At 35.7% G+C, this 27,096-nt stretch overlaps 1 protein-coding gene across 2 annotated transcripts in view; it reads right to left on the bottom strand.

The window, feature by feature from the left end:
• The window catches only part of HEATR1 (HEAT repeat containing 1), a 57,528-nt gene that overhangs the window by 22,241 nt on the left and 8,191 nt on the right, over positions 1–27,096 (bottom strand). Inside the window, exons 7-24 of one of the 2 annotated variants that reach the window (XM_023727988.1) lie at positions 26,034–26,245; positions 25,750–25,883; positions 24,414–24,516; positions 20,735–20,845; positions 20,212–20,329; positions 19,058–19,165; positions 16,296–16,391; positions 15,742–15,830; positions 13,823–14,034; positions 13,378–13,499; positions 12,473–12,664; positions 10,772–10,955; positions 10,483–10,619; positions 9,519–9,711; positions 4,112–4,278; positions 3,475–3,633; positions 1,666–1,908; positions 1,252–1,383 (exon numbers count right to left, since the gene is read on the bottom strand). In XM_023727988.1, the coding sequence (XP_023583756.1) occupies positions 1,252–1,383; positions 1,666–1,908; positions 3,475–3,633; positions 4,112–4,278; positions 9,519–9,711; positions 10,483–10,619; positions 10,772–10,955; positions 12,473–12,664; positions 13,378–13,499; positions 13,823–14,034; positions 15,742–15,830; positions 16,296–16,391; positions 19,058–19,165; positions 20,212–20,329; positions 20,735–20,845; positions 24,414–24,516; positions 25,750–25,883; positions 26,034–26,245 (2,712 nt within the window). Of the gene's footprint in view, positions 1–1,251; positions 1,384–1,665; positions 1,909–3,474; positions 3,634–4,111; positions 4,282–9,518; positions 9,712–10,482; positions 10,620–10,771; positions 10,956–12,472; positions 12,665–13,377; positions 13,500–13,822; positions 14,035–15,741; positions 15,831–16,295; positions 16,392–19,057; positions 19,166–20,211; positions 20,330–20,734; positions 20,846–24,413; positions 24,517–25,749; positions 25,884–26,033; positions 26,246–27,096 lie in introns of both variants that reach the window. The other variant, XM_004372794.3, reaches the window with a different exon arrangement.

Raw genomic sequence — 27,096 nt, 5'->3', positions numbered from 1 at the left:
AGAGTAATAAATACTGATTAAAAGAAACACAATGAAAAGTTTTGCATTCACCTATTTATTTTCTCTCTCCCTACCACTCTATAGAGTTCAGCCCATTCCCCAAAGGCAAATAAATATCGTCAACAATTTCAAATGTATCCTTTGGGAAATTTTCCATATTCCAAGAGCTGCATATAAAGATTTTTTAAAAAATTGCATGTATACATAACGTTCTGTATCTTGATTTGTATCTTGGAAATCTACTCATATCAGCATGTATTTATTTCATCATATGGTGTACATTTATTGTCACAAAGTGTAAGAAACGGTGTTTCTTGTATTTTGGTAATCAAAATAATCTGTATACAGAAAAATGCAGCTGCCTTGCATTTCAGGTCAACCTTACCTCTGGCTGCTATGGAATGTCTAACAAAGATCTCATCTACCCTCTAGCTGGCTATCTACTGAGATGGAGGAACTCTGATTAACGCTTTCCTTGCAAATGCTTTAGAATGTCCCCTTTTGGGCTAAATATTAACTCAATTCAATCAGCATTTAATTAGCACTGTGCCCAAAGCCTGTGAAACATATGCTGTTATCTTTGAGAGCTTCTCTCATTTTTTCCCACATTCCTTTCAGAAATTATCCCATAATAAGGTTCACTCAACTGAGGGCTCATTCTTCCCACTATTTGATTCTACTACCTAATTACAAGCTTCCTTAAAAACAAGAATGAGAAAAGAGAAAACTGGGAGAGGGTATTAAAAAAAACCCAACATAGCACTTGCAGACATGAATTCTTCAAGTGGCTATTTTGATAATACAGTTAGGTTTCAATATGCATATAAAACCAATGAGCAGATTCTCAATTCCATCATATATGTGCCATTATGCAACTATTTAAATCACGTAGAGTAATTCCCAACCTAGCTGAACACTGAGCCACTCACTCATTCCTATTTTTTACGTAAAACAGGTAGAGCTCACCTAGCATAAGTACAATCCAAACACACACACACTCATGCACATACAAATGTGCATACACACACCTCCTATCTAGTTTAAATTATAAATATTTCATGCAATAAAAATGAGGGTAAATACTTTTAATTTTGATTTTGTACTTCTCTATGACCTACTTTTCCATGATTCTTGTTAATGGTAACATTTGACTTTTTAAAAGTATTGTAAAACGGAGAATATTTAAACACACTGCGCTACTTGGAAGAGACTACACACTAATGAACAAATTACAGAAAGTTTGCAACTCACCCCTTTAAAAACACTGCCAACAGTCTGAGCACAATGTGTATTTTTACAGTTCACCAACAAATCAAACAGCATTCCCAAAAGCTTCTGCTGAACTTTTTGATCTGATATAGCTGCAAAAAATGGCTTCGTAATCTAGAAGTGTAAAAAAGGCAATTGAACTCAATGAACAAACTTGAACTCCAACAACGATCTTTGTAATACACCCTTATCAAATTCTCCCTCAAAATATAAAATTATTCCCCATTTTATTCTGTCAATTCTAATGCAATTCTTTTTAATTGCCCATGCACAACATTCAGTTTTGCAAAATGGGTCAAATATAGCATGTTCCTTTAGAACACATCCAGTCCACCAGTGACATTACACATTTTTTAATGACTGAAAATGCTTTAGTTTCTGCAAGAACTTACTCACCTTTTCGAGGGCTGTGATCTGAATGGTTGGCATTCCTGTGACAAGTTCCTTTGTTGTGTGCACAGCTTTCATGAATATATCTAGACTCACTGGGTCCTTATGTAAAAGCGAAGCTGAATATTCATTGTATTTTCCCAGAGTGAGATATAAAACAATGGCCTCGTCTTTCAGGACAGCTATAGGCTCCTTCTGGACCTTTTCTAGCAGTTTTTCAACCATTGGCAACAGGTGAGAAAGCACTACCTAAAGTTTGAAAAACTTCTTAGTAAATAGTTAAATATGCAGTTACCTATACTGATAAAGGTTTCTGCTTGCTTTTAAAGACATCCAAAGACAGTGTGCTGCAGGAGTAGAGGTTAGCCTGAAGTAAAAAAAAAATAATGACTATCTCTTAATTCACATTAAGACATACTCAACTCTTCTCTGATAGTTCCGTCTGTAATGTTCAAAAGCCCTAAATCATTCAAAGAGCAGAGAAAGACTCTTGGGAGTGTTCCTCAAAACTTTTTGAGAACAGAAAATAGAAATTAGATTTTTAGAGTCTAAAAATAAATTTAGCCTTGCCTAATATATTGTACGCTCCCCCAAGCAATGTTTCCAACTTGATATAGTTAACATTAATTCAATTATGCATGTGTACTCTTTAAAAACTAAATCAAAGGTCAGCAAATTATGGCTTGTCCACCTGTTTTTGTAAATCAGTGTTTTATGAAACACAGCCACGCTCATTCATTTATACACTGTCTACGGCTGCTTTCGAGCTACAATGGTAGAGCTTTGTACTTGCAATACAGACCGTATGGCCTGTTTGTTGTTGTTGTGTGCTCTCGAGTCAATTCCGACTCATAGTTACCCTACAGGACAGAGTAGAACTGCCCCATAGGGTTTCGTAGGCTGTAATCTTTACGAGAGCAGATCACCAAGTCGTCACCCCCCCCAACCCCCTCACCGATGCAGAGCTGCTGGTAGGTTTCAACCGCCGACCTTTTGGTTCACAGTCGAGCGCTCAACCACTGTACTACCAGGGCTCCTAAAATATTTACTGTGTGGTCCTTTTGAGAAAAAGTTTGTTGACTTCTAGTCTAAACTATACCACAGATAACACTGAGCTGATAAATGCCATGACTGCTTCCACCAGGAAAACACAATCAAATGGTCTTCACTCCATTTTATCCCATTATAGGTCTCCAAGTCTGCAGCTGGTCCAAAATTGAAGAGCAGAGGCATTTCTGGGACACTAGGATGATAGATCTTTCCTCTGCTGACCAGCACATATCATCATGTAAAGAAGTGTTTCATAACTTTTCTTTTATATCACAGTCTTCCTTGAGAACATAATGGAAGTTATGGATTTTCACCCCCAGAAAAACATACAAACAGATACATTTAAAAACCCAGCAGATAATTTTGGAATGTTCAGAGTTTAGGTTCAGCCACAGACCCTTAGGCCCCAATATATTACCTTCTGACGATTTTCACTTGAAAAATACACACCAGCCAATACTTCTTTCAGCAGTGCATCCTGACCATTTTTCCTTATGTGATTTTTAAATCTATTTAAAATCTAATTAGTGATTAGACACACTTAGTTTTAAAACTGAAATGAATTCACCACTACTTGCTTTTTGTAACCTGTACCTCAACTCATCTACCTCCCAAATTCAGTAAGAAAACGATCACTTCTGAGTGTACATGTATAACTCTTGCAAAGGTCTTCCTCATATGAGTAGGTACAATAATCCTTTAGAAGCACCAGATGGAACGTACAATTCACTTAAATCACACAGACCTCACTTAAATCACACAGACCTCACTGTTGACGTGCTGCAGTACTTTCATCAAATCTTTTGCGATATAAGATGGGCAATTATATACACAGTTAAGTAGGTGCTTCAAGGTTTCAGACAGCTTCTGATGAGATTTTACTTTTTTTTCTCTCTGTAGTTCCTCAAATAAAGTAGCCAAATCCTAGGATGCCAAAAAGAAAATGGGATTAATAAAGGTTAAGGAACTTCAAAGGTCAAATGTATTAATTATGGAAGATTCTTTTTCAAATGTTGTGACATTGTAACTTTTTATTTCCTCTTAAAACTCCACATTTAGCTTACTATCAAAAAAGCCAAAGGCTAGCCTTTTATGCAATAAAGACAGTAGAACTGAAATATATAGGCAATATTTTTACTTCCTTATTGTTTATTTCTTCAGAAAACATCTTTTAAATTTGCCTTTTAAGTAATATCCACACTCCTTCTAACTCAGTCTCAATGGTACTGCTGCCTTTTAAAACTGGCAGAGAAACATGTGCAGATACTCACATGTAAGTTTCTAAATTCAATGACTTAGCTGATCAAAATCCCTACAAAGAAAAATGTCAAGAAAAGAGAACACCGTTCATGTATACCCACAGGTGTGCACACACTCAATCTTCTTTGCACATGGGGTTTACCTGAACGACATAGGTGGCATCTGAGGTGATCTCCTCTGCTTTAGGAACCAAATAATCTATGATCAGCTGAAACTCGGACTGCACTGGGCTGAGGGCCTGGAGACACTGAATGGCAGCCCGACGTACTTCCTTTATGGGGCTTCCCAAATTAATGAGCAGTGATATCACTACTAAAACCAAAGGGAAAAAAATGTAAGTAACATCTTTAAAAATTGAAACAGTACAAAAAGGATATATAATAAAATTCTCCTCCCAACTCAAACTCCCTCTACACAAATGAGAGAACAGTATATACACTACACTGCACCATAATTCTGCATTAACTGCTATCACATCTCAATGTATTCTATATTTGAAAGTTTTCCAAAACATGTCTATGTAAATAAAACCATCCTTTCTAAATGCATAGTACTGCACTATATATTCCACAGTTTTTAAAATAGCACCTTACTGGTGAATATTAGGTTGTTTCTAGTTTTTGGCATTAAAACAATGTTGCAACAAACATCCCTGTACATACCTCCTCGCACAAGTGTGCAAAGGAAATTAGCCATCTGTCCATCTTGCTTTGTAACTATTTTGTCCCAGATTGACATTTGTTTTGAATTTATTTTTCCATGAAGAAATTTTATAGTCAAATTTTCCTTCTGGTTTTGTATGTTGTTTAGAATGGCCCTCCACAGTCCAGGTGCATTAAAAAAAGTACCTATTTCTATATTTAGAGACAGCGCATATGCACTCCCATGTTTTCTTCTTCTTAGAGCTACTTTTTTTTAATCTTAACTGTTTAATTAGTGTGAAATTTTTATGTAAGGAATGAGGTTGGGATCAAACTTTTCAATATCTCCAGATGGCTAGTCTGATGTTCTATGTAATAATCTATGCAATAATCCCACGGATCTGGTGGGATTAATGCCAGCTCTATCATATTCATATAATCCGTTAAGTATTTGAAATTTGTCTAAAACCATGTTCATTAATAGTGATGATGATAACAATCTTGTTACTGAATTTAATGGGAATGCTTTTGTTTCCCCAATTACGCAGTGAAAATGCTAGCGTTTGAGAAATATTTTTATTTTGTTAGTTCTACTTTGATGTCATTTTAATTAGGAATAATTACTGGTTTTTATCTAATGCCTTTCCAGATCTTTGGCTAGGATTATATGGCTCTTCTCCTTCAAAATATTGATATGGAGGTTCAGGGTCATGATTTCATGAGTTATCCCAGTTAACTGACATAACCCGTTTAGTGCTTCTGTTCTACCTCCTAGTTCACTGCATAGTGCCCAAGGGTCTTAAAAGCTTGCAAGTGACCATTCAAGGCACAACAGTTGGTCTCTATTCACCTAGAGCAAGAGAGGAAGAAGAAGAGTCAGGAATAGGAGGATACGGAATGTGTGGCTAATTGCCTCCATGAACAACTGCACCCTTTGCCATGAGACCAGAAGAACTGGATGGTGCCCAGCTACCATTACTGAACATTTTGATCAAAGATTCCATAGAAGAATCCTGATTAAAAGGGGGAAAATGAAAAACAGAATTTCAAATTCTCACGGACTTCAAACTTTCCGGAGCCATGGAGCGTGAATGAACCCCCGAAACTACTGTCCTGAGATAATCTTTAAACTTTAAACCAAAAACACCCCCGGAAGCCATTTTTAAAACCAAGCAATAGTTTAGCTTAATTAGTAAAAAAGGTCTGCCTTGAGCATTATGCTCTTTTAAGACTATCTACATGGGATCAAATTGACAACAGCAACTTGAAAGAGTAGATAGGAACCTTAGGGGGCAGTGAGTTTATGTTAATGAGGGAGGAACAACTCTGAAAAGGAGGGTAAGAATGGTTGCACTACTCAAAGAATATCACCAATGTCACTAAATTGTACATGTAGAAACTACTGAATTGGTGTATGTTTTGCCATGTATATTCTCAACAACAAAATAAATAGAATTTAGAAAAAAAATATTGATAATGGTCTATTATATCAACAGAGTTCCTAATATTGAACCAATTTTGTATTCCTGCAATGAACTCTAACTGGGCAAATGTTTCTTTTTTCAAATAAGCTGCTGGATTCTATTTGTAATTATTTTATTTAGGATTTTTGCATTAACACCCCTATCGATTATGGCCTATTGTTTTGTTTTTGTCTTTCTCAATTTTCATGTCAATATTATACTTGTTTTTAAACAAAGAACCTAGAAGCTTTCCTTCTCTCTCTATGCTCTATCCAGTTAAACAGCATTGGAATAACCTGTTTCTGGCAGAATACATCTGTGAGACCAACTGAACTGGGGTTTCTTTTGAAGAGCTATCTCTGGGACAAAGAGATATCTATACTTCTTTCATGGTAATTTGGTTACTTAGGCTTTATTTCATTCTATCTTCTGGGACAAATTCTGGTAATTTATATTTTGCTAGAAATGATCCATTTCATATATATCTTAGCCAAAGAATTTAATAAGAAGGCCACTTCTTAAATCCTAGGTCCCTAGGTGGCACAATTTGCACTCGACTCCTAACCTAAAAGTTGGTGGTTCGAACCCACCCAGTGGTACCACAAAAGACAAGTTTGGCAATCTGCTTCCATAAAGATTACAGCCCAGAAAAACCTATGAAGAAGTTCTACTCTGTAACGCATGGGCTTGCCATGAGTCGGAATCAGTGGGTTTAGTTTTGGCGTCTTAAATTCTATCAAAGAAGCTTGGCAAGTTTTCAAATCTGTCTGAGAAGCCCAGATCACTCTATGGAAGCTGGAAATCATTTCTGGTCTCTATAAGGTTAATTTATAAAACAAAATCAGAAACAAACTGTTGGAAAGTTGAATTCACACAGGGGGCAGCTTTAGGCCAAGACATTTGTTAAATATGCCTTGTATAGTGGAGCAGAGCTTGCAGACAAATTCAAATTCGAGACAAATTCAAAGTACTAACTACTATGGTTACCATGTTCAAATAATGTACTACCACCCAATATAAGTCAAAGCTACATTATTTAAGCAATCAACTTTTACTAACTTTTCTATTTTAAAATGTATGTGGAAAAAAGAGAGAGGAAAAAAAAAGCAATGGGAGACTATTATTTTCATTCAAGGCAGTTTAACTTTTCAGATGTTCTTGAAAAGTAAAACTAATAGATTAATATTGATCTCAATGTGCTAGGTTATGGAAAAGTTAATTTTAGATGATTTATCAACCAAATAAAGTACATTTTGCTTACCTTAAAAAAAAAAAAAAAACTATGTGACTCCAACTAATTTTATTAAGATTTAAAATTGGGTATTTTATATAAAAATTTGAGTTTTGCTTTCAAACATGCAAGTAAACTTACTATATTAATTACTAAGTAAAGGCAGCCACCGTATTACAAATGATAGAACAAGTTTTATTTATTCATTCAACAAAGACTTGCTATATGCAAGACTCTGAGCAGGAATATTAGCTGCATAGAGATGTAATAAATGGGTGTTAGAGTCCCAAGCTACTGACAAAAACTTAGTTCATATAATACTGTATACCAGTCATTAATTAAAAAGTGGCAGTATCTTTTTCTTTTGAACATCATTACATTTTTCTAAATATATCAAAACATCAGCCAACACTTCTCTAGACTCCTCACAGACAAGGTATGGCTAGAAGCTCGCTGTGGATCCCAGGTGAGAGCACTGAGGGCAGGTGCAATAACAAAGTGGCCCTTAGAGACGCTAATGGAAGGTACCTTCCACATAGAAGGTGCCTCTCTCCTGTTTTCAGTGGAGTACCATGACATGTCTATGTAGCACACATGCAGACGTACTTTAGGAAAGGGCTGGGGGGAAGAGAACAGAGGATGAGGCAGCAGGGGTCAGTAGGGTACCTGTGCTGCAGCGATACCAGTGGAACGGTTAAGTCCTTTGGTCCTGCTACTTATAGACAGAGACGTATATTTCTCAGGGGCCACTGCCTTTACTGTTAAAGCATAGTGGGTATTTCATATCTAATTAGAAAAGTGGAACAGTTATGATCTCTAAATATATATACCTTTTTGAAAACCCACAGTTTAAAACCACTGCAGTCAAGTCAATTCCGACTCACAGTGACCCACAGGGTTTCCAGGGCTGTAAATCTCTATAGAGGCAGTCTGCCACATCTTTCTCCCGTGGAGCTGCTGGTGGTTTCAAACTGCCAACCTTTCGGTTAGCAGTCAATCACTTTAACCACTGAACCACCTAGGGCTCGGTTTTGAAAATCCACTGTTTAACAGTAGATAATGGTTTTAATAAATTGTTACCTCCACACAATGAAATACTCTTCAGGCATTTTATAAAAGGATAAATTTCTGAATTTATTAATATGGAAAGATGCTAATAATTGGCATCTCAATTGAAAAATTAAAGTTAAAAAAGGTACAGGAAGTTCTCATTATCCAAAAATAACTAAAAACCTTCCTAACAATAAATCTACCTAAAATAGGGACTAAAATGTTATGGTGAGTAGTAGAGGACAAATTCTTTTCATGGGATTTTATCCTGTAAATAAAACTTAAAACTTTAAATCTATCTTAACACATGTGTAACAAAAATTTTGTTATAACTATAATTATGTACTCTTTCTAGGAGCTAATAAAAGTTAAGCCTTGAGAAACTGTTCACAGAAAACTGAATTATCACTCACTTTGCTTTCACAGTGCATTCATAAAGAATGATTCTGGGAAAACACATAAATCAACGGCATCTTCAAACTTCCCAAGGGCCAATGATACCAAAATTATTCCAGTTTGAAGCACTGATCATATCCATTAATCTCATCTTCAATCATTATCTGGTCTAATTCTGCCAGATCTTCTCATTTGTCAGTAGCTTTGTAAGTCAGTCAATCCCTTTTTCAATATCACTTTCATCAACTTCATGAAATTCCCTATCTTTTACAAAATTTGCAATACCACTATTAAAAATAAGAATTTTATCTTTGGATGCTTCATTAGCGAGAACTCAACCTGAAAATGACTTATACCTGATAAAAAGGATAAAACCATGAGGACTGAGAGGCCTATTTTATAAGCAGTCAACTGATTACTGAATTGTATTATGACCATTTGACTTCCCTATATAATTCTGTGACTGCTGGGGCTCAGAAAATGAACAGCTAGATATCCAGAACCTACATATTAAAAAAAACAAAAAAACCCTATGTATAGTTGTCAGCCATATTTATTATTATATTTTTGTTCGATGAATTTCTGCAATTACCATTTATAACTTAACAGTAGTACTTAAAAGTAACCAGAAAAAATTTGTGTGTGTCCATTTTAAATTATTTCAAAAAGAATAAAGAAAAGTTATGATTCTCTAATCTACAACCTACATAAACATGTAGCGAGAAAGCATTAACAGTTGGTCAATACAGAATATGCTACTTCCAATACCTGGAGAAGACGTGGATACAAGCTGGTGTTTATCCTTTGCCTTCTGAGAAGACAGTATTGTACAACCCATATAAAGAGCTTGAGATTGCAGCACTGTTTTCACACTGCAATTGAGTGGATTTGAAAGGCTAGAACCATAGGTCCATAAAACAGAAAAGAACTTGAATAACTGAAAAACATCTTCTAGATGTACCTAATTTGAAAAAAAAAAAAAGTTTAATTCTTATACAAAATAAGTAAGTTGGCTCCAAATCCTGTTTTCACTAATGTACAATTACAGACGGCAAATAACTTATTGCAAATGTTTTGCTTTGTCTAAGCAGACCCTTAACAATTATTCTATATTTGGTACTTTAGCCAACCGGCAAGGATATAAATGAACAGTGATATTCAGATGCCTCACTATAATTCTGCACTTTAACACGCTGAACAAAAGACAAGGACACTAAGTGGAAAACTCAGACAAGTGTGGTGTCTGGGAAACTTCATTAATAAAGCACTTCAGAGATGCAGTGATCAACTTCTGCTGTGCCAAATGCTGCTGACAGAGCAAGTTAGAAAAATGAAGAACTGACCACTGAATTTAGTAAGATGGAAGGGTCACTGATGCCTGTGACAACATTCCTTAACTGAGTGGCTGTGCGCATATAACATCTCTGAATATATGTTTTCTCATTTATAAAATGGCACCAAATCAACCACACTGACCGGGCTGCTGTCATTATTAAATAAAATGAGGGACTAATGAACGCATGTGTATGCATGCAGCAATGTGTACCTCTGTCCAATCTACTGGTAGATGTCATGGTCACAATACTGCTGTACAGAGGCTGTGCTTATTCTCATATACTCATCACTGCTTAAAAGTCTACTTTCATTTTCCCAAGTATGAACTGTCATAATTAAAATAATCTATAACATCTTCTTAAACTATCTGTGTGTCTAAAAGGGATGAACCTAATACCTTTATGAAAAGTTTCATGAGAACCCTGAAATGAGTGGCATCAGCACCAGCGAGTATAATCTCAAAGAGCTCAATAAGCAAGTGCAGATAGTCTCTGCTCTCTTCTTTCAGTTGCTCAGGATTCCACCATCTATCATCTATGTGGACAGGAAGACAAAGAAAAACAATGCATAAACCTAGGTGAATATGCTGCTGGAAACTTTTCAATCAAGACAAAGAATAATCATGGAGTCAATACATTCAGTTTTCCAGAGTATCACACTGAAAAGATTCACAGGTTGTGGCTTACCTTTAGAAAAACACTTAGGAACCTTCAGTGCATGAATAAAATTTTTTAGTGCAAATACAAGTAAGACAGAGTCCTCCACAGCAATCATCTGACCCGTGTTCAGCTGTTCTATGTAATGTGCCCATAACTCCACTGGTAAGCCTCTGTCTAACATCAGCTCACAATGCCATTCTGGGGGGATCTCCTGAAATGTTAAAGGAAACAAAAATCAGTATAAACTTAAAGGATTCTTAACATGGGTTCTGTGGGTGCACTGCAGGGATGCATGAGTCCCTTTGGGTAATATGCAATATTTTATCTACATATGCATTTTGGTGGAAAGGGGAATAGTAGCTTTCATCAGATTTTAAAAGAGATCTATCACTATTCACAAGAAAAGACATAGATACATTATCTATGGCTTCATTTTATCTATTTTTACTTAAACATCATACCTTAAAAATTTTATTCATGTAAGTTGTATTTATCAAATAAAGGGGAGGAATGACCAGGAAGGTCTCTAAAGAGAACAACGAGGAGCTGGATTTCCAAGAGATCCTTAAAGGGACTACTCTCATTTTACAATTTTATTGCTAATCTGAAGAAAGTATACAGTATAATCTCCAAATTTACAGATGAATCTAAACAAGGAGCAAAACGTTACTGCAAATGCCAAAAGGGAACGTGAGTAAAGATGCAGGAAAGTGACGAATGAGACTACGTATAGGTGAGTGCAGAGCAGTAAACTGGAGGAAAAACAATCCAAAACCACTTCTGAGATAATGTCTTTAGGGAAGAGTTTGATTGGCTCAGTTTGTCATATAGCCAAAAAGATACTCATGACCCTCAGAAAGGATATTTAAACAAAAAGCAATCTTTTATCTGCTTATATATACTAATACGCCAATTTGACCACACTTTGAACACTAGGAACAAGTGCAGTTTAGGTTATCATACCTCACAAAAGATAAAAAGAAGTGGGAGGTTAAAAAGGGTCCATCTGGGCTACTTTTTAAAATATGAGGGTGTACTCTCTTAAAGTATACATAACTTTAGCTAAAAATGGCTATGACCAGAACTTCTAAAATACTGAGGGCATATACAAACATGAAAAAGATGTTATTCTTTTAGAAAATCCTCTAATGAGGAGCCCTCTGAGGTTTGGAGGACAAATAAAAACAAAATACTATTATACACAGCAGATATAAAAAACAATAACTGTGTTATCTTAAAGAGGTGTTACTAGGTAAAAATACAAACAGCTAAAACACGTTCCTTAGTAATACTGTTGAAGACAATAATAGGCAACGGAAAGCCAAGTCTAATGTAATATAAAAATTAAAATAATAGAAAAGATCTGTTTTTAGTAAACAACAGAATGAAGTAATACTTTGTTCAAGAACTAACATACCAAGAGATACATTCATCACTCGAGGTACTTAAGTATAACTTGGAGAGCTATACAATAAAGATAATAATAAGGATTCAAACATCAGATACAAAACTTTGCAACCTTGAAATTCTGTAATTCAATTAAATTTTCTGCAAAAGCAAGGCAACCATCTAATCCACTACCATTACCTAAGGCTGCTCCGCATTCTACCCAGCCAGTATCCACTGACTCAGTATCCCAGCCCCAGTCGTCCCGGCTTTGCTGTGACTAACAGCCAAGTGGTCACTCTCCTCAGCACTCAACTCTCCAAGAGACTTTGTGCTCCTTACCACTGCAGTAATGACACTTTCCAACTTCTTTATTTTTTTCTGCAACAAACCAAAGACTCTCATCGCAAATGGAAAGTGAGTTTCCTTTAAAGATGAACAGCAACCGACAAGCACAGACGTGATCACGTGAAACGTCACTTTCTGCCTCAGGTTACAGGCCTCCTTTTCACCAACACTTATTAAATCCTCCACCTTGAAAAGGAAACACACGTGTTACTGCCAGCTCTCGGTTTTCATAAAGCCATTGTTGTAGTTCAGGTCTATCAGGGAATCAAGTGTTTTAAATTAAAAAGAAAATGACAAATACAAAGCCTTAAAAAAAAGTAGTTAAGTACTGATTTCTAAATAATTACAAAAACAAACAATTTCAGAAATTGTAAAGAATATGACTGCACTTCCCAATTGGATAAATGTTTCGAAAATCACAAACCTAATACTTTCACAAAAGCTTTTTACTATTAAGGCAAAAGTATTTTTCTCCTCTTTTAGGTTATATTTTACTCTTCTGACAAAAAATATGGCTACATTCTAATATTTTAAATGAGAATGAGAGAAAAACAACTGAAATGTACACACTATTCTTATGGGTCCAATATAGAATCACGTTGAAAAAACTGATTCAAAATGTTAAGGATTTCAAATAACCTGCAGAATATACTAAACAACACTGTACATGTTTAGAACAAAACAACAGAGTCCTCAGAATACCAAAAAAAGAATGAGAAGGAGGAGGAGGAGGAAGAAGGATGAAGAAAGAGGAAGGAGGAGGAGAAAGGTGAGAGGGAAGAGGAGGAGAGGAAGGAGCAGAAGCAGCAGCGGAAGCAGCAGAATCCAGGAAAGCAAAAGCTGAGAACTTGGCAGTTATGAGGTGGAAATCTAGGGGTGGACTATGACAGTATACCTACCATCTTTAACATTGAAGAAGGATCCCCTGAATTTATATTATCCGCCAACAATCGAATTATCTTCTGATTTGCTATACCAGTGAGTTTTCCTGACTTTGTGCTTTTAAACACATTTTCAAGAGCTGTTAAAGAAAATCGCATAAAGAAACCACTTGTGTGACTAACACTCACCCAAAGAATCATGTGAAATAAGGAATGCAGGTGAAACTTTACTATTTTCCTATGAAGTTTGTTTGTTTTTTTCCTTTTAGCCAAATCTGAATCTGTCTGTAGGTCTACTTCCTTTTCATTGTATACTTTTTAACAAAATTTTTAAAAAATCTTACTGGTGTATAACTTAACAAATACAACTTTAAAATAACAATTATAGCCAATTTTTTTTACTGTACTTAACTTCTTTTCAAATTTTATCTATTCATTTTTTCTATAGAAACAATTTTTTTACCTTCTTTCCAGCCTCTTAATAGAGGGTGCAGAGAACAAATTCCTGATTTTGATAAATATACAGCAATTTTCATCTCAGCAGATTCCTTATCATCACTGATGATGACCATATACGGCAGCAAATGCACCACCACCTGATTTGCCAACTGGTAGTTTTCACTCAGGATCTCTTCTTTAACTAATATGTCTGCTGCTATCTCAAGTACCTTGTACCTAAAAGATATGCATGCACATCTGCTTGACAAACACATCACATACTTCTATTCAGCAAAAATTCAACATTGCATTATTTCACCTCAACTAACAATACCCTGGCCTCCTTATCAAAAATAATGCCAGAGCTACCAAGACATTACTTAAAGTTCACGCTGATAAACAAGTTAGCAGGAACAATAATTTTAAATTCTAACCCTCGCAAATCTATTTTTTTTGAAGACACTGTTGTTGTTAGGTGCTGCCGAGTTGGTTCTGACTCATAGCAACCCTATGTATATCAGATGAAACACTGCCCCGTCCTGCACCATCCTCACAATCATTGCTATGTTTGAGCCTACTGTTGCAGCCACTGTGTCTATCCATCTCTTTGAGGGTCTTCCTCTTTTTCCAGGACCCTCTACTTTACTAAGCATGATGTCCTTCTCCAGGGACTGGTCCCTTCTGGCAACATGGCCAAAGCATGTGAGACAAAGTCTTGCCATCCTTGCTTCTAAGGAGCATTCTGGCTGTACTTCTTCCAAGACAAATTTGTTCATTCTTCTGGCAGTCCATGGTATATTCAATATGATTCTCCAACACCATAATTCAAAGGCGTCAGTTTTTCTTTGGTCTTCTTTATTCATTGTCCAGCTTTCACATGCATATGAGTGACTGAAAATACCATGGCTTGGGTCAGGTACAGCTTAGTCCTCAAAGTGACATCTTTGCTTTTCAACACTTTAAAGAGGTCTTTTGCCACAGAATTGCCCAATGCAATACATCATTTGATTTCCTGACTGCTACTTCCGTGGGCGTTGATTATGGATACAAACAAAATGAAATCCTTGACACTTCAATTTTTTCTCCATTTATCACGAGGTAGCTTACTGGTCACTGAGACATCATTAGGTTAACAAACGAACAAATAAAAAAAAACAAAAAAGCAAACGTGTTGCTGCCGAGTCGATTCCAAGTAATAGCGACTCTGTAGGACAGAGGCGAACTGCCCCATAGGGTTTCCAAGGACTGGCTGGTAGATTCAAACTACCAACCTTCTAGTTAGCAGCTGAGCTCTTAACCACTGCGCCACCAGGACTCCATCATTAGGTAAAGTATAACATAAAATATATGGCATTAAATGTCCACCCCACTAGAAGTCAGAGATTCACTCATTCACTCCTATCTGCTAAGAACTTGATATGGCGGATACAAAAACATGTAACACATGCTTAGTCATTTTCTCATGCTAAAAGCTTAGGTGCCAAAAATGAAATAACCAGAATTCATCAAATACTTAATACAGAAAGGATCACGTGCCTCTGAAATTACTGTTGTTTAATATATTTGGGTCTGTTCTTAAATTATAAAATGTTATTCTTATAAAAACATCAAATATATAGCTACATAAAGTACAAAATTTAACCTCCCTCCCATCCTACTTCTCAGAATTCAGTATTATCTCATACATTATATACTTCTTTTTACATGTTTATTATGAAAAAAATTCAAACACAGAGAATAGTATAACAAATCCTCACAAACTCAAATTACTTTTACAATGGAAGAAAGTATCACATTAAGATCCATTTGACTACCATGGCCAAAAGGTCATATAATTAAATTGTAAGTCAAAAAAAAGTTTAAAAAAAAAAAAAGAATATCAATGTGAACTTGAAACAAAAATGTTATCAACTCAGAAGAATATAAGGAGAAATGAATACATACCACTCCCTATTCTTTGAAGGTTCTGCTCTTTGAAAGAGGTTCAGAAGATTTGCAACAGTTACTTCTGAACTAAAGTGTTGTTTGAAAATCTAGGAGAAAAAAAAAAATCAATGAGTAAATCTTATTTGTTTCAAATACACACAGTGCTTTTTAAGTGAACTTCAAAAAATAATAAATTTTAAAGAATTTATCTCCCAAGAATCCTAGTGTAACTTAAAAGGTTTATGAGAGCAATTTTTCAAAAGTGACATTCACGAACTAATTTTCCATGGTCCCAAGACATTTACCATTGATAAAAATATATTAAAAGCAATATAAAAATTTACAAGGCACTTATCCTTTTTGAGGAAATTTCATATACATCAAATTATACAGTCTAATTATTCTCATGTGCTTCCCCTAACCAGGCTTAGTCTGTGCTCTCCAGAGTACAAATTTGCAGTGGTAGAATAATTTGAAATATTTTCTTGCTTAGAGCACAGATTTATGTGAGAAGGGCCAAGAAAATATTTATAAACAGAAATTACATTTCAACGAGTAACAAATTCACTCACCTCAAAAGCACTTAGAGCTGACAGAACAACATCTATACTATCATCACCTAATCGGGTTAAAACAGCTTCTTTTATGAAAGACTCATCAATACTCTCCTGGGGGAATAGAAAAAAAATATGAATTTTCTGGTTGCTAAAAACTTTGTAAGACTTTCCACTAGAAAGAAAGCAGGGTTTCATGGAAAGCACTCCAGAAAACTAGTCAAGGATTACAGGCTCTGCCCTGGCTGAGACACTCAAACATCTAAGCACACTTGCATTGAACTAGATAATCCCTAGACAGTCTTTTTAGATTCTGTTTGGTACAAACTTTTTCCAGTTTCCACTGAAAACATAATCAAATAAGATGTATAATCCAAATATAATCTTTCCACTGAGGAATTCAACTGGTTAAAATAAGAGTCTGCATGCTGAAGTGCATAGACTATGGAATCAGAATGCCTATGTTTAAATCTCAAGCTCTGCTACTAGCTGTGTGACTCTGGGTAAGTTACTTAAACTTTCTGGGTTCTCATCCAGAAAACAGGGTTAAAACAGTACCTATCTCAAACGGTTGTGAGAGGATTATATAGTATATGCGAGGGCTTTGAATAGTGTGTGCCTTACATGTAGTAAGTACTGTTAAAAGTTAGCTATTACTGTTATCTAGATTTTTATAAGGATAAGGACAAGTATTGCAAAGCCAGTGTGCCAAAATTAGGTATCCTATTTTTCAAAGTAACAAAAAATAAATAAATAAAAAAGACTGACAACTGAATAGATTCCTACCTGGAGGAGGTAAAAAGAAAAATGTTATGAAAAACAGGTCACTCTGTTGGGAGAGAAACTAAAATCCCTAGAATTCACAAAACTTAAGTCGAAGTTTCATGTGTCAATGCCACCAAAATTTCCTTAAGCATTAAAAAAAAAACAAAAAAAAAAACGAAACTCGTTGCTGTCAAGCCAATTCCGACTCATACGAACTCCATAGGACAGAGTAGAACTGCCCTATAGGGTTTCCAAGGAACAGCTGGTGGAAGGCTAACCTTCGAGTTAGCAGCTGAGCTCTTAACTACTGTGCCACCAGGGCTCCTACAAGTATCCAAATATCCCAATCTGGAATACTAGAACTTACGTACTATCAATGATAGAGAAGGGAAAACGAAATCTGACATGCAAAGAAAGGCATTAGCTGCAATTACAATATCTGAGCCTTTAACTTGAATGTACTCTGAGCCTTCCGTTAAAAAACTAACCAAATCCATCGCCCGACAGGGGAAAGGATTAAGAGTTACAGAAGAAAGGATAAGAATAGCTTCAGGAACATCAGCAGGTTCCAGGAATCCCTTTTTATTCTAAAAACCAAAACCAAACCCACTGCCATTGAGTCATTCCGACTCAGAGCGACTCTATAGGGCAGAGTAAAACTGCCCCCATAGGGTTTCCAAGGAGCAGCTAGTAGATTCAAACTGCCAACTTTTTCGTTAGCAGCCATAGCTCTTAACCACTGTGCCGCCAGGGATCCTAGATAGCTAAAACTCTCTAGCACAAAAAAGACCAGTATTCAATGAGTTCAATTATTCAATAAGTCAGTAAGACAAAGTTATCAGCACAATCTGTGAAAGAAACAATGTGTGCCAGATTAGAAATGAATCAAATGAGGAAACAATTTTCAAACTGAAGCACTACATCAACCCCTTTAAAGAAACAGCTCACAGAGCCTCATATTGCTTTAAATTATTTTATTATTTATATACCAATTTAAAACCTACTTAAAATATAAAACAAACAAAAATCTGTAAGTCAGATATAAAAAGACCTACAAAATCAGTAAAACTCAAATTAATTTAATGTGATACTTTTGTTTAGCTGAGATTAAATTTTACTTGTAATATGAATCTGGTTCTAATAGCTATGCCACAAGTTCTTAAATTCAGCATGTTTATACTACTGCAGGCTACTAAAAACCCTGATACCACTTTTCTCTATTCCAGAAATTTTCCAAATATACAAATATGGTATATGAGTTATTTTATGCATTACGTATTCCTACTTTAATTACACTAAAAAGTATTTTAACACTTCAAATCCACGATTTGAGATTATATAAAAAAAAATAACGAGTCCATTTAAAACAAGCCAAAAAATTTTTTTTAAGAAAATACTATCAGTGGCAAGCAAACACACCAAAAGTTGTGAAGGTCTTGCTTGAAGGATGCAAGTTTGGGAAACACTGTTCCATTTGAATCACTGCACAGTCTCTATAAAGTATCACTTTGGTGTAAATGCATTATTTACAAATTGAATCTGCCTTCTGTACTATTTGGAGCCACCATAATTTTAAATACAAATGAAACTGCAAGCACTAAGATCACAGAGCAGTGCTCGTTATAAAGTTATCATTCAGATGACCCAAAATATGCTTCTTAAACCTAAGATTATCAAAATCAAATATCAAAACTAACAAAGTCTCTGAGAATTTGTGAACTTCTGTGAATCTGCTTATAAATTCCAGTTTGACAAACACTGAAGTTAAACTAATAATTTACAATGTAGAAACATATGAAAACAGTTGTTACTAGGGCATGTACAGGTTAAAATGGTGGCTACAGGAATGTACAGTCCTAAATCTTTGTCCAAAATACACCCATCTGCCTTATTCAGCTCATCGCTATCATTACATAACATCAATCCTAAGTAGTAACTTCAGTGTCGTATTCTAGAATTGCACTGCTCATCATAAGGAAAAAAACAAAAACAAATAAAAGCTATTTTACACAAACCTTTGATGTTTCCATGAGATTTTTCAGATGATTAACGGCCAGAAGTCTCACAGGAGCAAGTGGATGATTCAGACTGAGCATCAAGGAGGTATCAGAATCTGCTAAAAACTGTAGGGTTCATCGTAATTATCAAATGATTTCACTATAAGATCTGAGCAGCATACGCTCAACAAGAACCTGACAAAAATCACCTAGAATGCCCAACATATTCAACAGCAACTATCAATTTCACAAACCAACAAGTAAAGCAAAATGTTTTCTGCACAACATGATACAAGTTACAAGAAATCCAAGATTTGCACTAATTTTATGGGTATGATTTTGTGTAAACTTGTGTCTGTGTAGGTTTACTTTAGTGAAGAATTATATGAAGTAATTTTGTATTCTTTATGTATACCTGATTCCAAAGTGAAAAGCACCTAAATAGAAATATTAATCAAAAAAGTATATCACTGAAGACAGAATGCAACTCATCTAAATGATACAACAGTGATATTCAAATGAATGACTACTTAGTTTACTTATATAATTAGACTGAGAAGGCAGTTCATTAATTTAAGATTTGGAATTAAAACACCATTAAAGATAGCAGTTTTTATGCAAGAAAAAAACTAATCATGTTTCTCTTCATAAGATCTATTTTTAAGGCTAATTATAAGGCTTTCTGCTTAGATATGTCAAACTTCTAGTAAAAAGATTCAGGGTACAATCACCAGGTAATTTCTGCAGTTCTAACATGATCACGAAATCAAAAAGCAACCCTCTTTTCCTAATCGATAATTTAAGTAGCCATATATGGCTAGTGAGCACTATATTAGACATTGCAGATCTGAGAGAAAGATAAGGAACACTAGAAGCCTATGTGAAGCCCTTGCTTAGTGACTGCTAATGAACGTCACGTATAGTACCCAACACAATACTTTTTCCTGAAACAAGTATCATGCTCATACTTACTTAAAAATTACTATGCCAGTCTCTAATTATTCAATTCCTGCCTCAGAACCTTACTGCAGGTAACTGAGCAAACTATAAATGTCATTCTCTATGAAACGTTCTCAAGAGGGTAGGAAAAGAAGCATATTGCCTTTTGCAGTTCTTCAAATAATCACACAAATATACTCCGCTCATAATTCCTCTGGAGAAGAACAGCCTACCTGATACTTTCCTCCACTTGTAGAAAGAGAAATAAATTGGTGAAAAAGCTCTTGTTTTTTTAGATCTGTGACTTCCTTTAGGTGTTCCTCTAATACAGTATCTAAAGTTCTGGGGTATCTGGGAAGAAATCAAAGAGTTAATTCATTATTTTTAATAAAGTTATTAACATACACACCATGTATAAAGGAAAGACATAAACCAAAATTTTAAAAACTTACTGAGACTGAGACTTAATAACCTACAAATTTTAATAGTATACATAAAACCAAATAGTAATGATATACTCCAATAGCAAAAACATAATATCTCTATAAAAAATTATACTCTCCACAGTCCACATACAACCCTTATTTTCCTCTTATATTTCGAAAATATTTAATTCCTACATCCATCCCTTTCTAAAGAGGAAAAAAGAAAAAGTATAGTCTCTTTACAATTCGCTATATTATTATGACTTGGGAATCATATCTTTATACCACAGCAGATTCACATTAAAGAAGGGGAAAAACACACACAACTTACCTGCTTTCTAGAAGTCTAATAAGTGGAAGAAACTGTTCATTAAGCAAAGATACTTTATTAGAATCACTTTCTTCCTGTGAGCTATATGAAATATACTCTTCAAAAAGAATGCTGCAAGACAAAACAAAAATATTAGCACAGATGAGTTACCATTTACTGAGCACCTATGTTCTAGGTACTTTAAAAATATTATCTCTGTCACACTGCTACAAGATATAACTTGTAATACTTACAGATACAGAAAGTAGGGCTAAGAAATCACACACTGTGCCTGAGGTCAAATTATAACTGCAACAACAGCCAACATTTGGTGATCCCTTATGTGTCAAAGTCTGATTCCAGAGCCCAAACTCTCAATAGCACTTCATGCATACACTTTCATTTAATTCACAAACCAACCCTCTGAGCAAGGGGAACAAATAATGCACACCAGCAGTTAGGTACCTGCCAACGTTATACAATGGCAGACTTAAATCCAGGCAGTCTGACACCAGAACTTAATAATGCCACTCTACTGGAAGTGGCAGAGGCAGGATTCAAATCTAGTTCTCACTGCAATGCCTACATTCTTTTCACAGTACCCAGTTGCCCTTTATTTAAGAAAAGAGAAAAAGGAGACTAAACTATCTTCAGGAGTAGGAAGAAATAATCTTTACTGTATGCCTACCCTCAATATGGAGCCCTGGTGGCACAGCGGTTAAGTGATACGGCTGCTAACCAAAAAGGTCGGCAGTTCGAAATCCTATGGGGCAGTTGATAATTACCAAATACCAGTTGCGATGTACTGTTTCAGGTATTTTAGCCCATTTATTAATAGAAGACTTTCAGCAGCCACAAACCATATTTAGATATAGCCCAAACCAGGCTTAACCATTAACTTTCCTATATGATGTATAAGCACTAACAATTAACAAGAAAAATTACTTTTGCTTTTTCTGCCGCCACAACTACAGGATTAAGTACTGACAAAATGTAAATTAAAAGCATGTCAAAAATAGTAGCTGAGAGATCAAACTATTGGTCTCTCTCATCCAGAGCTAAAGAGAAAGAAGGAAACCAAAGATTCAAAGAAGAAACTATCTGCAGAACCTATAGTTTACATGAACAATGACATCCCCTACCTTGAGACCTGAGGAACTACATGGCGCCGGGTTACCACTAGCACTCAATAGATGGTCCCGGATAGAACAGGAGAAAAATGTCGAACGAAACTTAAATTCCTAAGAAAAGGCCAGATTTACTGGACAGATAGAGACTAAATGAACCCTGAGACCACTGCTCTGAGATAGTATTCAAATTTGGAACTTAAACCACTCCCAGAAGTCACCTTTCAGCCAAATGACAGGTTGGCCCACAAAATAAATAATACCACCCAGGAGTACTGTGCTCCTTAAAATAATCATCTAGATGAAACCAAATGGTTAATATTTATCTTAGACCAAAGAAGAGGAGGCTAGGGGGAACAAGGAAGCTAGATTAATGGAAAGAGAACAACCAAAATGGAAATTACAAGAATGCTGATACATTGTGAAGAACGTAACCAATGTCACTGAATGGTTAAGTATGGAAATTGTTAAATGAGAACCTAATTTCCTATGTAAACTTTTACCAATAATACAATAAAATATTTTTAAAAACAGTAATAATAATAGCATAGAGAATGTCATAGAAGATGGCAGAATAGAAAGCTCCAGGAATTAATCCCCCTACCAAAACAACTCCTGAGCTGGCAAGAAGTCACTAGAATCAATTACTTCAGCACTATGGAGTCTAGCTGAACATCTGCAGTGTCCAAAGGAGTACCTGATGAAGAAAGAGACTGGCACTCAAGGAGATCTCTGTCAGGCCACTGGCTGATTGCAAAGATAACAGAACAGAGACTTAGGTACCATACACGACCACGAATATAATCTACAAAAACAGTTAGAAAACATAACTAAACAAACAGACTACTGCAGCCCTTAAGAAGAAACAACACAATGCCTGGGGAGGGGGGAGAATCTAATTACGAAAGTTGTAACGTTACAACATTCAAAATGTCAAGTTCTCAACAAAAAGTTAAAAAGCATACAAAGAAACAGGAATATATGGCCATTCACAGCAAAAAATGAAATTGACAGAAACCATTCATGAAGAAGCCCAGACCATAGACATACAGACCAAGAATTTAAATTCACTTCTTAAACGTGCGCAAAGAGCTGAAGGAAACCATAGACAAAGAACTAAAGGCATTCAGCAGAACAATACGTGAACAAGTAAGGAATATCACTAAAAAGATAGAAATTATAAAAAGGAAGCAAAGAGATATTCTAGAGTTGGAAAATATGACAGTTGAAATGATAAACTCACGGGAGGAATGCAACAGCAGATTTGAGACGGCAGAAGAATCAGTGAACTTGAATACAGAGCAATTGTAACAACTAAGTCTGAGGAACAGGAAGGAAAAAGAATGAAGAAAGAATAAGCAGCTCCTAAGTGACCTACTGCATAGTTTCAAGTCAGGAAAGGTGTGCATCAGGGTTGTATCCTTTCACCATACTTATTCAACCTGTATGCTGAGCAAATAATCCAAGGAGCTGGACTATGTGAAGAAAAACAGGGCGTCAGGACTGGCAGAAGACTCATTAACAACCTGCAATATGCAGATGGCACAACCTTGCTAGCTGAAAGTGAAGAAGACTTGAAGCACTTACTGAGGAAGCTCAAAGACCACAGCCTTCAGTATGGATTACACCTCAACATAAAGAAAATAAAAATCCTCACAACTGGACCAATAAGCAACATCACAATAAAAGGAGAAAAGATTAACGTCAAGGATTTCACTTCGCTTGGATCCACAATCAATGTCCATGGAAGCAGCAGTCAAGAATCAGACGATGCACTGCATTGGGCAAATCTGCTGCAAGAGATCTCTTTAAAGTGTTAAAAAGCAAAGATATCACCTTGAAGACTAAGGTGCGCCTGACCCAAGCCATGGTGTTTTCAATTGCCTTATACGTATGTGAAAGCTGGACAATGAACAAGGAAAACCGAAGAACTGACGCCTTTGAATTATGGTGTTGGCAAAGAATACTGAGTATACCATGGATTGCCAGAAGAATGAACAAATCTGTCTTGGAAGAAGTACAGCCAGAACACTCCTTAGAAGTGAGGATGGTGAGACTTCATTTCCTGTACTTCGGACATGTTATCAGGAAGGACCAGTACTTGGAGAAGGATGTCACGCTTGGTAAAGTAGAGGGTCAGAGAAAAAGAGGAAGACCCTCAATTAGATGGACTGACACAGTGGCTGCAACAATGGGCGCAAACATAGCCAACAATTGTGAGGCTGGCACAGGACCAGGCAATGTTTCATTCTGTTGTACATAGGGTCGCTATGAGTCAGAATCGACTTGACGGCACCTAAAAATGATAGTAACACAGCTGTTATTAGCCGCCCTGGTGGCTCAGTGGTTAAATGCTTGGCTGCTAACTGAAAGGTGGTGGTTGGAATCCACCAGCAGCTCCACGGGAGAAAACACTTGGTGATCTGCTCTTGTAAAGATGTCAGTTGCCTAGGAAACCCTACGGAGCAGTTCTACTGTCATACAGGGTTGCTAGAGTCAAAATTGATTCAATGGCATACAATAACAATATAGTTGTTATTAAAAACAAAAAATAAATAAAAATAATAGCTTACCTAGCTAACAAATGGTCTAAGTTGTTCTTCAGAGATATATTTGTGAGTATAGCTTCTAAGTGTCTCCTGTAGATTTCACCATCTCTCTCTTCAGATTCTTCTCCTTAGTATGTAGTGATTTTAGAATAGAGTTGTAGAAATGTTTTATACATGCTCACGCTATTACATTTATTTTTAGCAGAAAACTTTTTTATAAGGATAATTTTAAAACATATGTATACAATGATACCCAACTTTTTACCTATATTCAAAGTGTATTCCACCTATTTAATGGTTTATATTTTTCAAAGCATTTTTATATACATTACCCTCATTCGTCTTTTACCTGAAACTGTCTATAAAACAAGTATTATCATGCGTATTTCACTAGTGAAACAAAAGTCCAGAGAATATACATTCTTTCCCTAGGAGATATTCTAAGTTCGTGGTGAAGTTAGTACATGAACCAAGACCTCAATAAATTATCTCTGAAAACAAGCTAAACTTCCACCTCAGTACCTCCATACTGAAGCAAAAGCTGTCATTTTCTATTCCAGATTTACTAATAATGTATAAATCTGACGTGTGCCCCTGCCTTTAAAGACTAGGGACCACAATACTCATCAACATCAGAAGAGGAATACACTTTCATTTTTGCTAGTCATGCTTTTAATACGCACGTTTAAACCCACATTTGATTAAGTAAATCTTATTTTCCAAAAGACTGATATAATTTTAGAGACATTTTTCTTAGCATTTCTACAAAAAGTAATAGGACCAAGTGTTTCTTCCTTAAGTCCTTCCATATTTATTGAAAAGTAAAAACAAATAACATATGTATCATCACTTCCTATTAGTAATTTGGCTTTTTTTCTTTCTTAATTTGGATTTTTTTTTTCATGAGATTTTCTTGGTCTTACATTTTTAAAGGCTCTAGGAAGAAAACTGACTTTTTGGCAATTAGATGATATATTTATTGTAAACGAATCACTAAAGTCCGTTAAATACCTAAATATGAAGAAAAAGGTTTACTCGGTAATATACTTTTACTTAAAAAAGTAAGTCTATAGTATTTTTCAAGTAAAAACTGTTTAAGAATACGTAATTTTTAAAAAACAGAATTCTGGTGATATTGGTTAATTTACCAGGTTACCAGGTTAATTTACAAGGATATCTCTTAAACCAACCTGCTTCCCACTCCAAATTTTCCCTCTTGAGAAACACAGATGAGTTACATAAAAATAATTGGATAGCAGATGTTCCAAATATTTTTAAGATATTAAAAAGGATGTTCCTATTTTAAGAGAATCAAACCCTAGAAAGTAAGTTTCTGGACACAAAATGCAAAACCACATACCTGTAACATGATTAATGATGGAAACAACCAGGTGGGGAAGCATGTAACGCAGAAGAGGACTGATGTCATATCTTTCAGAAATTCCATGAAGTATTGTAATAAGATCAGGAACATTACATAAGTGAGGAAATGGCCTTTGAAGAAGCAAGTACACATGATGTTGACTTTGCAAGTTAGATAATGAACGGCCATTTAAAAAAATAGGTTATCATTTAACCTCCAAAAAATTTTTCAAAGGAATTTCACCTGTAATTATCATCGTTTCTCAATTCAGTTATACTTACTTTTTCCCAAGGCTGTCTGGCTTCTGTCTCTGCAGGAGTACTATCAAGCAACCTAGTCCATCCTTGATCAAAGAGGGGATTTTGGTCAATGTTCTGATGAGCTGTGATGCCAGTGAATTAACAAAGGTATCTTCCATGGTCACTTTCACAGAAATCTGACATATTATCATGTATGTTGCGGCTCTGTAATCTGGTAAAGATGATTTCAATCCCTAATATTTTTTAAAATATAAAAAAGGATAAACTATATTACTTTATCCAATTTAAAATGTTACTTTATCCCGACAAATAAAAAACCTCGTAAGTTACTGTTTAATACAATATAGCGCATACTGAGAGTCAACCACTTTTTGGAAGTGAAATATTAAGGTGTTGACCCCTGTTCTGAGTAGACACAGAAATAAGACAACTGTCCTGGATTAGAAATGGGATCTCAGGTATCCCAACTGAAAACATTACCATTACACATCCTAACAGGAGTCAGCAAGCTCTTCTTTTATATGTAAACACCTACTCTTGTAAGTAAGGGAGACTTCCATCAGGTCACTAACAGATCTGAAAAAGTATCTGATTAAAGAAGACAATAATTTTGGGACGCTGATAGGAAGCCATAAGGAATACCTCAATGGGGAACCTGCAAAGACAGCAGGCAACAAAGCCCTTGGGAAGAAATAGCATTAAGAAGCTGATGCCAATGCAAAAACAATGGTAAGAGGCTGCCAATGCCTTGAACACATTTTCTAATCTACTCCCTTTCCAGTGAGGTAACTTGACTGTTAAGAAAATAGGTCCGGGCACATCCAAACTCCCCAAGGGACTGAATTACTGGGCTGAAGGCTAGGGACCATGGGCTTGGGGAACATCTAGCTCAATTGGCATAACATAGTTTATAAAGACAATGTTCTACGTTCTACAGTGGTGAGCAGCGTCTGGGATCTTAAAAGCTTGCGGGCAGCCATCTAAGATACTCCACTGGTCTCATCCCGTCAGAGAATAAAGAAAACCAAAGACACAAGAGAAAGATTATTCCAAAGGACTAATGGACCATAACTACCACAGCTTC

This window comes from Trichechus manatus, unplaced genomic scaffold (assembly GCF_000243295.1).
Source record: "Trichechus manatus latirostris isolate Lorelei unplaced genomic scaffold, TriManLat1.0 scaffold00021, whole genome shotgun sequence".
Lineage (NCBI taxonomy): Eukaryota > Metazoa > Chordata > Mammalia > Sirenia > Trichechidae > Trichechus > Trichechus manatus.
Note: the sequence above shows the minus strand (reverse complement) of the source record. Positions and strands in the feature narration are given on the sequence as shown.